This window comes from Acipenser ruthenus, chromosome 28, assembly GCF_902713425.1.
Source record: "Acipenser ruthenus chromosome 28, fAciRut3.2 maternal haplotype, whole genome shotgun sequence".
Taxonomy (NCBI): Eukaryota; Metazoa; Chordata; class Actinopteri; order Acipenseriformes; family Acipenseridae; genus Acipenser; species Acipenser ruthenus.
In genome coordinates, this window is record NC_081216.1 from 5,076,076 (window position 1) to 5,088,960 (window position 12,885).

Sequence of the window (12,885 nt, forward strand, 5' to 3'; positions counted from 1 at the left end):
CAGAGTCACTTACAATTACGTCTCACCCGAAAGACGGAGCACAAGGAGGTTAAGTGACTTGTTCAGGGTCACACAATGAGTCAGTGGCTGTGGGATTTGAACCGGGGACCTCCTAGTTACAAGCCCTTTTCTTAAACCACTGGACCACACACCCTCCTTAGGCTTGAGGGGCCCTATGTTCATACGTGACTAAGGGTTTTAAGTGTACATAAACTTATTTTAGTCGTTTAGACAGGTGACTTGTGTGTGTGTGTGATTTTCAAACTCGTAAGTTTATGTGTTTCTAGGGATTTATTCGTCTGTCCATTTCAAGTTATTCACAACTAGTTAAATTAGCTATTGTTTAAAGATAAGACAATTCACTACCTTTTTGAAAGCGAGATTTTTTTGAAGTGGTTGAGTTGTAGGTAGAGAGAAGGAGAATAATGAGGAGGGGGAAGTATCCTTTTTCAAGATTATGCAGACCCCATATTGGTTTTTTGGGCCTAACAGATGATCAGATTATTAATCGTTTTCGACTAAATACATAAGCAATATTGGATTTATGTGAGGAGATATCCGAGGATTTGGAGAACTCCGCAATGCACAACTTTGCTGTTCCTGTGGCAGTGAAGATAACCCCTTTGCCTTATGGGAAAGTTTTATATAAATGCAGAACTGCATTAACAACTATTTCTATTTTCAGTTTTCAGTTGTTTTTTATTTTTTTCAAAGCCGGGGTGGCAGACTGTCCAGTTGTATTGGGGGATGCAGCTATTTATTGTAAAGCACACCTCGTGGTTTTTTTTTCCAATTTTTTTTTTCAAAAACGCAAATGATCATTACAAAATCCTAAAAGTAGGCGATTCTGAGCCCCATGTGCTCATTACCATCCTAATTGATATTCTGTCAATCAGCACGTTAGTGACTACAGGTTTTGAAAATCACAGCTGCATTGACACGTCTAAATCTAATGTTACCTGTAGAATTTAGTCATCTAGACGAGCATGTGATTTAGATGCTTAAACCCCTAATCTATTTATTCTGGGGGTAGGTCAAATTAGTCGACCAGTCAAATAAAACCATGACAGACGACCTCAGAAACTGATAGTCGACTGCTTTCACGTCACGTGAAGTAATCATGAAGTGTGCAGTTTGAAATGGATGGAAGTGCAGTTGCGGTTGAAATGCATTAACATATATATATATATATATATATATATATATATATATATATATATATATATAAGATGTTTTAGAAGATTTTTACAATTAAAATGCACAAACAGCAAAGCGTTATGAAATGGTATGTTCACAAACAGCACTAGACATTATCAAATACGTGTTTTGTTTTATTTTCAGCTCAACTATTCGACGCTATCAAACTAGTTGTTATTCTACCCCTAATTGTCAATTTTTATCAACTATTTTACATTTATATATTGGATAAATCACAATATATTATTTTATGTGTAGATATGTAGTGAAAATGTATAATTCAATACTTGGAACAATGTACAGGTAATTGCTGCTTTTCATAAATAGGATAATATAGTTTCAAAATATTTAAACATATTTGAATATATTGAATATTGACATACATACTGCATATTACACTGGTGATCCATAAATATATTGAATTATATGGATCCATACAGTTCAGTATATTTTTCAATATATTTAGTTTCTTTAAGGGATGATGCCACAATGTTGATGAAGCTTTAAACTGTGTTGTATTGACCTTCAATGCATATCTTTTTGTAATAAGTGAACTTGGACCTACCCTGCTGAATACTGACCCAGATTCCATTTTCAGCCCCGCCTACATGCACTGCAGGCCAGTTCCAGTGCATTAGCAGTAAAGAATGCATCGAGAGCCAGTTTGTGTGTGACGGAGAAGCAGACTGCGTGGACAGTTCTGATGAAGAAAGGACATGCAGTATGTATCAACCCTAAGCTGTTAACAAGTTAGCAATCACAGCAAAATAATCCTTTGTGTCACACAGGCAGAGATCCTCTACGTCGGTCCCACGTAGCTCTGTTATTTATCCAAAGATATTCTAGCACCCTGTCATATCTTCAACTCCTTAAAGAGCCCCCCACCCCCACCCCCAACCCCACATGTGCTTGCATGAGAATGAAATCCAAAACAACCCAATAAAACAAAACCATTAATTTAGCAAGCCCAACGAACAGCTCCATCTGGCCTGGGATTCCTCCACAGACCAAGCTGGAAACTAGTGCCCAACTTTGGGGGGGCTAGCATGACTTTTGGGGGGCTAGTATATAAATAAAATATGTAAATGCAATGCACACTAGAATATTAAATATAAACAAAAACGTCTAGGACATAAGAGTCCTTCATCAGCTAAAATGAGTCCAAACAACTCACTGTTCACCTTTACTATTACTATTATTCTTTTTATTGTATATATATATATATATATATATATATATATATATATATATATATATATACATGAATGAAGGCTATATTACCACAGTAGTGACATAAAAAAGTGATAATTGCTCTAGAGGAAAATATACTTGACCATCACTTTCAATTCAAACACAAAATGTCTTGTTTTCAATCACTCGACAACACCCACAGTACAGAAATGATCATTAATGATCACAACATGAGAATACATTAAAAAAAAAAAAAAAAAAGATGCAAAGCTGGTACATTTGTATCTCGGAGAAACTGGAGAAACGGATAACGACATAGAATGTCTGTACAGCACTTAAGAACATAAGAAAGTTTACAAACGAGAGGAGGCCATTCGGCCCATCTTGCTCATTTGGTTGTCAGTAGCTTATTGATCCCAGAATCTCATCAAGCAGCTTCTTGAAGGATCCCAGGGTGTCAGTTTCAACAACATTACTGGGGAGTTGGTTCCAGACCCTCACAATTCTCTGTGTAAAAAAGTGCCTTCTACTGAAACACTACTTTTAAAATAAACGAAGTGTACTGCTGAACCTCTTCTTTAATATTAGCATCACAAGGGTATCCATGTAGTATAAAACAAGTAATAGATGGGCCTCTTCAGTGAGTTACAGGAAAACAATTCAATCTCGGGTTTCTGTGACAGTTTATAAATTACTCGAGTTACAATGTAATGCTATATATTGTTTGAACCCAAGCCTGAAAAGATAGGTGAGCAAGTGAACACGCTTTTTAAATTTTTTTCATATGCAAGTACCAGAAGTACTGCTTCAGTTGGATGCATACCATTTTCAATCCCACTTGCCATAGCATTCATTTCATGTTCAGCACTCGCTGTCACTCAATTAATACTAGCTGTTCCAGGACATTTCCTTCTAAATCTATGTTCCAGACAGAGAAGCACAAAATAGCATTTTGGCAGTCTCTAAATTGGCCTGATCTCTGAAATTGCAGTCTTTATATAAGTGCTGATTACAAGCAGCTTTATCTGTAAGGCATAGTGCTTGGCTATCAGTGTATGTGATAAGAGAGACTTAGAGATAAGGTAAATAGGTTATGTTTCAATCTGGAATGCTATTCTGATAGCATGCTACATGACATTCTATTGATATACAAATACAATTTGCTGTTTGATTTTGCCAATATGTTGCTCAATGATACAAAAAAGAGTGAAGCAAACAGTATTAAAAGTAGCTAATTTGGGTAGGCCACTAGCAGTTATCCTACAGTTGAATTTCTAGAGTATAAGAAGGAACTTGATTTGTATAAACCCAACAATAATGGTAACGGTATAACAGGTTGCAGCTAACGAAATAATACCAAAAACCTGCTGTGTACCTTTTGAAAGAAACAGATGTTGGAGCAAACATGTTTTCATTTTAGAATCTGGTGCTACACAAGGTTAAAACAAGTACTTAGTTTGCTTCCCTAGCTGTAAAGCTTAAAAGTAGCCCACTGTTACAGTGATAGCATTATCGGCAAAAGAAAATGTCATCAAAGGTTTTCATCACTGACAAGCCCCTCTTCCCCTCACAACTAACCTTAACACCCTGTGCCATTTCATAATTCACAAAGATGTGCTACATTTTGTGGTGGTTTTGTGATGTTTACGAATGTCTAATGTCCATTGTGAACTAAGTTACGACCACAAAACTACTACCTCCAGAGGAAAAAGGCATGAAGGTCTATAGTAAATGCTGTCACTGTGCCCCCTAGTCCATCACAGCTATGTTATTATATACAGTATATTTTTTTCTCTTATAGACGGCCAGACATGTGCCAGCAACCAGTTCACCTGCTCTGAGGGTCAGTGCATCCCGGGCACCTACCGCTGTGACAGAGTCCAGGACTGTGTGGATGGTTCTGATGAGAGAAACTGCAGTAAGTACATTTAAATTATTTTACTAAGTTTCTTTTAGTCTTACTACTACCAAAATCTTGGCATTTTGTTTTATTATAGTATTCTTACTGTATAATTATATATCACACATGGAGAAATCAACCAATCAAAATGACTTATCCTGTATACAGATGTCATCCTATGCACAGAGCATACAAAATAGTTCTAAAGTAAAAACATAACTACTTTATAGTAAGCTGTGTCTTATTATATTATCATTTTCAGTTTTGCTTTGCTACCCATTCGCCCAAACTGCAAAAGAAGATGCATCTTTAAACAATAAGTGACACCCAACACACAACATATTAACCTATAGTGTAGATAGCTATGTGGACAATGTTTTCTCCTTTGTACTGCAAATTCAGCAATGAAGAAAAGCAGGAATAAACAATTAAAATCAGTTGAAAGACCTGGAGTGTTCACTACATTATGTTGTATGGTGTGATTGGGCAATTGTAATGGTTTAGTAAAGTTTATGATGTAAATTCTTTCATTTTAGAGGTGTTGGTAAACTTAGAACACAGCCAAGTCCACAGATGCTTATCAAATTACTGCTGTAAAAGTCAGACTGGAGCTTCATTGTGGCTGTTATGTTGTAAATAGTTAAGTCTTTTTCTACTGTATTGCTACTAGTTTAAAAGGTACATGATTTTTATGGTATGCATTAACTATTCCAAGCTATAATAAAAGCACAAACTATAATGAGTTCAAAGGGGTTACTTTATAAATGCTGCAAATCCAGTTCTCTCTAAATCTGTGTAACAACCTGTATGCAATCAGATGCAGCTTGCTTATCAGTATTAAACTTCCTGTGTTTTGAGCTTTGTGTGTGTGTGTTTGATTCACACCAGTTTGTTTCCTACTGTAGTAACAGCTGCATGTACATGCTTACTTGTAGCGAATATGAAATATAATTTCACAACACATGGATGATAAAGGCTTTTCTAATGGCATTTTCTTGTTGCAAGACTACCCCTCCTGTCCCCAAGAAACTTGTGCCAATGGAGCATGTTTCAACCACTCTCAGCTCTGCAATGGAATCCTGAACTGCAGGGACGCATCTGATGAATCCAACTGCAGTAAGCACAGTCCAGTACTTTGTCATTACTGAGTGAGGCTAAAAAGAAATCATTAAAGACTAACTAGATTCACATTACATTTTCTTAGTTGTTTCCCTTCCCTTCCCTTTTTATGATGTTTGTAATTGTTCTATCTGGTTACCTCTATAGCAATCCGCCACTGCGAGATGCACCAGTACGAGTGTAAGAATGGCTACTGTATCCCATTGTCCTTTGTGTGTGACCACTGGGATGACTGTGGGGACAACAGTGATGAGCAAGGATGTGGTGAGTTGAAGACAGCACATACTAGAGGTGCATTCAGCAACTCATTTCAAATATCAGGCAGGTAAACTGCACCTCTTCTGTCTGAAGGTTTCAGCTCCCCCTTATGATTTTTGCTCTACTGAATGCTCACAGTTGCAACAAAAAGCAGAATAATCTGATTAACAAATAAAACAAAAATGGTTCTGTTTATTTAATATATAATTTATGTCACAACAGTTTGGGACTGATAAACTGCTGGTTTAGGACAGAATACCAAACAGTAATTCTTAAAACTTTTAATTACAAGAATCAAAAGATTGGTATTCTCTTCAGTAACATACGTTTTCTATTCGGCAAAGTTATTATAAATCATCCAAAATAGTGTGCACTGTAAATGTTTATCACGTTACCATCTACTTCCCATCTCAGCATAATTATGTAGATAAAACTATAATAACTTGATAAACGTTTTATTAAAGCCAACATAAAAATGATCCAAAGGGACACGGTATAACTTTCTGTCGCTTTGCACTTTTAGCTGTTAAACAAAAATGAAATATTTATGCACAATGGTTTAGAGATAATGGGCCATATGCATAAAAGATGGCGGTAATTTCCAACAATTAAAAACTACTAGGCAGTATTTAACCCGCGATTTATAAAACTAGTGCATGTTTATTTTACCGGCCAGTAATGGGTTTAGATGTGATTTGCCGTCACAGATTGTTACAGAGAGATTGCCATTTATAAACAAAAAGTACAAGATATTTGGGTTAATATATCATTGTAAAATGTAATAGGCAAGAGACCAAGCTTGTACTTGCATAAAGTTCAGTTAATGGCTGCTTTTACAACAGAAAAAATACCTTTGTCTCGTTGCCAAATCTTTTTTCTCCTATACAATAGATAACATTACTATTATGTAAAAAGTACTAATTTCGTTTTAAGTCATTTTAATGCTGTATTTCTATGGATAAATTAATGCAATATAACAACTACGTCAAATATTGAAGCAGGTTATATATTTATAGCCTACTGCTTTTTTAAAGTTTGCAGCAATAACAACAACAACAACAACAATACTACTACGATGACTACTGGGAGAGACACGTTTCTGGTTCTCCTTATCCAGCAATTAAAAACTTAAAAAAAACAGTTGTTTAAACTTTTTTTATTTTTCAAATCTTTTTATATATTTATTTTTCTAAAGTAGTAGGGCACCTTTTTTGTTGAAAACATTTTTATTTAGGTGTTTTATTTTTTTATAAAAAGCACCATTTTTGTCTTTCTCTCCCTGCACTCCCTGAGCAGGTCTGCAAGTGCAGCGGAGATTTTTCTTTATTGAATTTTTTTTTACACAAAACTGTTTTTAGTTTTTATTTAAAAATCAAATTGTTTTTCAGCCCCCATTTCTGCTGTGTGCAGAGTGGGGGAGGGGCAGGCAGGTAGCACAGGCCCTCTGCTCCTCTGTTTGGCTCCTGTCATTTTGTTATTTTTTTATTTATTTTTGTTTAAAACTATTTTTGTTTTAAACTTCGATTTATTTGTTTTTTCCTTTTTTAAGGAAGAAAAAAAAAATATTTGTGTTTGTCTTGTGTTTGTGTGTACCCCTGCACTGCTGATTTTTACAGTGCAGGGGTGTGTCTGTCTATGTTTATTTATAAAATAAACCAAAAAAAAAAAATCTCTTTGTTTTTGTTTTGTGTCTCGTGTTTGTGTTTGTGTTTGTGTGCCTCTGCACTGTTGATTTTTGCAGTGCAGGTCGGAGAAGATTTTTTAAAATTGTCCAAAATTCTCGAAAAAAATACAATATGGCCAACACACCATGTGACCTATGACCTTCTTTTTCGCAACTTCCCTTAGGTGCCTACCACCCTACCAATTTTTGTGAGTTTCTGTGCAACAATGTTGATTTTAGATAGTTATTGAAAAATAAAAATAAAAATAAAGATCCTAACAGAAACAATAGGCTTCCCAGCCATTCAGGCTTGGAAGCCTAATAAATAAATATAAAATGATAATCCTAACAATAACAATAGGGTTCCAGCAACTTCGTTGCTTGGACCTAATAATAATAATAATGAGCTTGTTATCTGAATATTGGCTAGTGAGTCGTATCCCACAAACATTGTTTAATTTACTTCAAAACAAACAAAAAAGAAATGACCATGTACAGCATTTACATTGATAAATGTGACTGCTTCGGAAAGAAATGACATGAAATGGTAACAAATGTTTCAACAGTCTTCTAAAGTGTTAAAAGATGACAAATATAGAAACATTCGCTATCACGGCTGAAGTAGGCCACCACCTTCTCTCCTGATGATCCTTCCTGAGACAGCACAGCTCCAATGCCCTTGTTGCTCGCGTCAGTGTCCAGAGTAAATGGCAGACGGGGGTCTGGGGGTGCCAGGATGGGTGACTGGGTGAGGGCTTCCTTCAGAGTGAGGAAGGCCCTCTCCTGAGCCAGACTCCAGTTGAATGCCACTCCCTTCTTCAAAAGCTGAAACAAGGGGGTTGCCAGGCCCGCAAAGTTGAGGACAAACCAGCGGTTGTAGCTGGCCAGCCCCAAGAACCCCCTCAGTTGTTGCTGGTCTGTGGGGACTGGCCAGCCACGAACAGCGGACACCTTGGATGGCTGTGTGCTAATGCCCTCTCCTCCTACTCTGTAGCACATGAAGGTCACCTCACGTTACAGGAAGCGGCATTTGTCCGGGTGTAACTTTAAGCTAGTGGCTGTCACCTTCTCCAAGACGTTCCTCAGGGCACTCAGGGCGGCCTGAAGGGTGGCTCTGTGGACCAGTAAGTCATCTAAATAGAGAGACTTGAGGTGGTATATCGACGTGGACCCTCTCCATCAGGCATTTGAAGGGTGCGGGAGCGTTACAGTCCAACAGACATGACTGTGAACTGCCAGAGCCCCCTGCCGGTGGAGAAGGCCGTCTTCGGACGGGGGTCGGCTGCCAAGACTACCTGGTAGTAGCCACTCTTCAGGTCGATAGAGGAGAACCAAGATGAGCCCGCCACAAGATCCGTCACTCCCCAATGAGCCCCATGGGGACCCGTCAATCAGCATCCAGTCTGGTGATTGACCCTCTGGGCAGGGCTAACGAAGGTGTGCACTTCCACAATCCAGCCGGGGGGAAACAAAGACTCTCAGCTTGCATTTTGTTGTAGAAGCTCCCCGTGCATGTTACAGTATCTTGAAATACCTATTTTTAGACCGCTAAATGCTGTGAAATAAGCGTTTTTTTTTTCCCTACTTATAATACACACACAAGTATATTTCAGAAATACAAGTAATAAGTACAGACGTGCAGTCTCCCAAAACGTAAAGTCTGGGTTGTTTGTTAACAGGCTCTCTGCTCTACTACTGAACCACACAACAAGGATGCCTAATAAGAAATGTTTATCTTGGACATTTGTGTGGGGCAGGGCCAGAGGGATAATTCCTTAAAGCAACAGTAGCCTAATGTACATACAAAACTTTGACAGTGGTGCGGTGCTAGCGAGCACCCAAAGGAAGCACTATGCGGGGCCCTTTGAGGCGTGGGACCCTATGCGGTCGCTGATACAAGTGCTTTTTGTACCGCTGTGCATATGTTTCTTTTGTCAAAAAGTGAGGGGGTTCATTCTAGCAACACTTTTGGCCATAGCTGTAAATAGTAAACACATGTACGTGTTGGGGGACTTGTAAAATATAATTTACTTTAAAATAACTTGAGTTGCCACGATAAAATAATTGTCACGATTATTAAACATATTTTTTTTTATCATTACTGCTATAGGCTTAAATACATGTTCTTAAACACAGAAATTATATTAGAAAATGATATAGTTAAGATGCATCTCATTCTCCTCCTGGTCTGAGGCACGTTTTAATTATGATGCCGGTAAGGTTCAATTAACGGCACAAAACTGATGTATGAATCAGATGAATAATGTGTTACTGGGAAAATTGGTCTCTAAGGGCATGTTATTCTATGTGCCCTTAGTGATGTTTTTTCTACGGTAAATGGCATTTATGCATCACCCGATGAAATACTGTCATGTTAAACACTATTACTGGCATGATAAAGGAGAAGGTAAGTTTTATGAATATGGACCAATATATATCATTAACAAAATCAATTCAAGATTATTATTTTCTTTTACTTTCATTTTTATTTGTGCATTTCTGAGTCATCCTGTGTAACCTCTATGACTCTTAGAAGTACCCCCAGGGGTACGCGTATCCCGGTTGAAAAGCCGTGATCTACACAATTTGATACATTGAGAACACTATTATTCAAAAGCAAGCAGCGAAACGTGTACTCTTGAGAGAAACCTTCATCGTCACAGTAGTCCTCACAAAAGCATTCAAATACTGTAGTTATTACATAAGATAATTAATCATTGGTAATTACCCAATGGCTATTCATGCTAATGTACTACTGGTAAGATTTACTTGAATTATTATTTTTAGCTTTATGATGGTGTATACTTTCCTACTAAATAGTGACCTGGTGCAGCTTAAAGACAGACTTCACTATATACACTGTTTCACCAGCTCTATCCTCCTTTGACAAAAGTGCTTTCTTGTTGTTATGTCCAGTGTACCAGAGCTGTGCTGGGAACCAATTCACATGCTCCAGTGGGCGATGCATTACTCAGACCTGGGTGTGTGATGACTTCAACGACTGTGGAGATTACAGCGATGAAAGAGGATGCAGTAAGATATACCAGCTTTACAATAACACTTTGCTAATTTGATCTGAGATAAATGATTGTTGCTTTGTTACTTTATTTAAAAACAAATTAAATACAATCTGGATTCACAACATTTTAACCATTACTAAAAATATCTAGGAGTAGCTCATTCTTTACGTTTGGAGAAATGAACCACGGAGAGTTCAGTGATTCAAATAAAAATGAAACAAAGTTTATTTACAAAACATCCAACAAAACTGGTTGCAAAAAATAAATGGTACTGTTTCTTTAAATTTAATGAAAATATTTGCAAAGCTATATACACAAGCCAGGAAGGGGGAAGCCAACACATGTAGAAAAGCGTGTGGATAAACAGTCTTGCTGTTTGATTTCAGCACGAAGTATCCCTGCAGCAGCTGTGGTAATACTCTTGGTCTTCTGAAGCATTTGTTACCTTGTTACTCTACAGGAGATAAAGCAGAAGAGTTTATCATGGCATGGCAAACGTGTTGGTGTCACTTCCCCAGTCCCAGAAACAGTGTCCTGACCACTGGAGAGGATGCCCCTTTTATACACCTTGGCTCCGCTCTTACCTGATTACCTGGGATGGGAACCAGGTGTACTTTGTTCCCCTCCACCAGCCTCCTAGCAGGCCGGCTCCTACGGAACGTTAACCCCGTAGTTGCCCAAGCCTGCTGGATAGACAGGTTCTTCCTGTTCCCCCTGTTCGAAAGAAAAAAACAAAAAACACCAATGCTACTTCCAAGCCACTAAAATAAAAGTTTCACTTGTTTATTTCTGGTTTCTGGTAACTTTATTGGGTATTTACTTCCTTTTGGAAAATAACATGCTAATGTAAGCCATTGAATATCTTCTTTAGTATGGGGGGGGGGGTCACTGTGACTAAGAAGAATTAAACCCCACAAATACTTTTAGTAGAGTATGTGAATTTCACCCTCTATCTGACATTGCTGTTTCAGATAGTGGATCCCGTGACTGCTACCCTGGGGAATGGCCCTGCCCTGATTCCACAGCATGTATTCCTGTCAGTAAGTTGTGCGATGGCCATTCTGACTGCCCACTGGGAACAGACGAGACCAACACAACTGCCCAATTAACATGTGGTAAGGAACGATCCGTACATATTCAGTAGAATAATGCACTGTATGAGCTGGATTACAAGGAAATAATCCCATCAATGATTTGTGACATAACAAACATGTAGGTCTGTAAACATTTCATCAGAAGCTTGTGTTATGGCTAGACTGAAATTATAATTATAAATACATTACAGTTAGCTGCTGCAAATGCCTTTACTTAAATTGTATTATGTGCTGATTCAATGTGTATGCAATACAACATTATTTACCATAGCTGAATTTCATATAACTGACTATTCTGATTAGCTGAAAGGTAATTTAACATTCCTTAAATAAATAAATAAATTAAAAAGGTAAAACTTAGAAGAAACCAAGGGTTGACAAATGCTTTGTAATTCTTTAAGTTTTACCATAAGTGAAAGGTAGCTCTGCATAATTCTGCATTTTACATCTAAATCCAGAATAAATCATCATTATTTTAACTAGGTAGTCGCTTTTTTTAATCAGAAAATTCACAAAAAATTACAAAATGGGTTGTAATAGATATAATATCTTAGATATTGAGCATAATCTTCTAAGTTTCCAGACGAGCACTGATGGGTCGAATGGACACCTCTCGTATGTAAAGTTTATTATGTTCTTATGTGGTTTTGTTCTCAGGTGTTGAGCATTGTTCTGTTCTGAGCTGTGAGCATCGCTGCCATGCATCTCCCCACGGAGGAGCCTGCTATTGTCCAGATGGGTTCACACTAAGCAATGACAGCCGCACCTGTGTTGGTAAGGTCAATGAGATGAGGTGTGGCAAGAGTTAAACAGTCCTGAAATTGCCGTTCACTGTGCCTCAAATTCTAGGTTTTAAGGAAAGAACCACACTTTTTACAAAATCTGTATGTCATTTTTAAAAGTATTATTATTTTGTCTTTTTAGTTTGTGTCTCTCATGATTTGACTATTATGTTGTGTACAACTGTATTGTACCACCTTGTGTGGATTGTTTGAATGTCAGATGTTTCAAAACCCTCTTGGGTAAATGCCAACTGCACCAAATTTTATTTTTTAATATACTTGTCTGTTCTAGGGGTAGCACCTAACTGTCAACTAGTCGAATAGAAACGTGACAGTTGACCTAAGAAACTAGTAGTTAACTAATCGCATGTCAACTGATTGTGAAGCATACTGTTTCAGATGGACAGAAATTATGTTGCGGTTGCAAACCATTAACATCTAAGTGACATTTTAGAACATTAATAAATAGTTTAAAAAAATTCCAAGCAGTTTAAAAATACAATATAGTGCAAAGCTGTACTAATAGAGAACCATATTTATTAATACGGCGACTATAGTGGTTGACCTATTTGACTATTTTTACCTGGAATATACAACTGAAATGAGTGCTCGTTGTACCCCTAGTTTGTACTGTGTATTGCTGTACTGGGACAGTGACAGT

General features: G+C 37.4%; 1 protein-coding gene across 1 annotated transcript in view; it reads left to right on the plus strand.

Moving 5' to 3' along the window:
* Positions 1 to 5,560: 5,560 nt before the first annotated feature.
* The window catches only part of lrp2b (low density lipoprotein receptor-related protein 2b), a 96,375-nt gene continuing 89,050 nt past the window's right edge, over positions 5,561 to 12,885 (plus strand). Inside the window, exons 1-4 of the mRNA XM_034057061.3 lie at positions 5,561 to 5,671; positions 10,245 to 10,361; positions 11,320 to 11,463; positions 12,100 to 12,216. Coding sequence (XP_033912952.3) covers positions 5,572 to 5,671; positions 10,245 to 10,361; positions 11,320 to 11,463; positions 12,100 to 12,216 — 478 coding nt within the window. The 5' untranslated portion in view covers positions 5,561 to 5,571. The remainder of the gene's footprint in view (positions 5,672 to 10,244; positions 10,362 to 11,319; positions 11,464 to 12,099; positions 12,217 to 12,885) is intronic.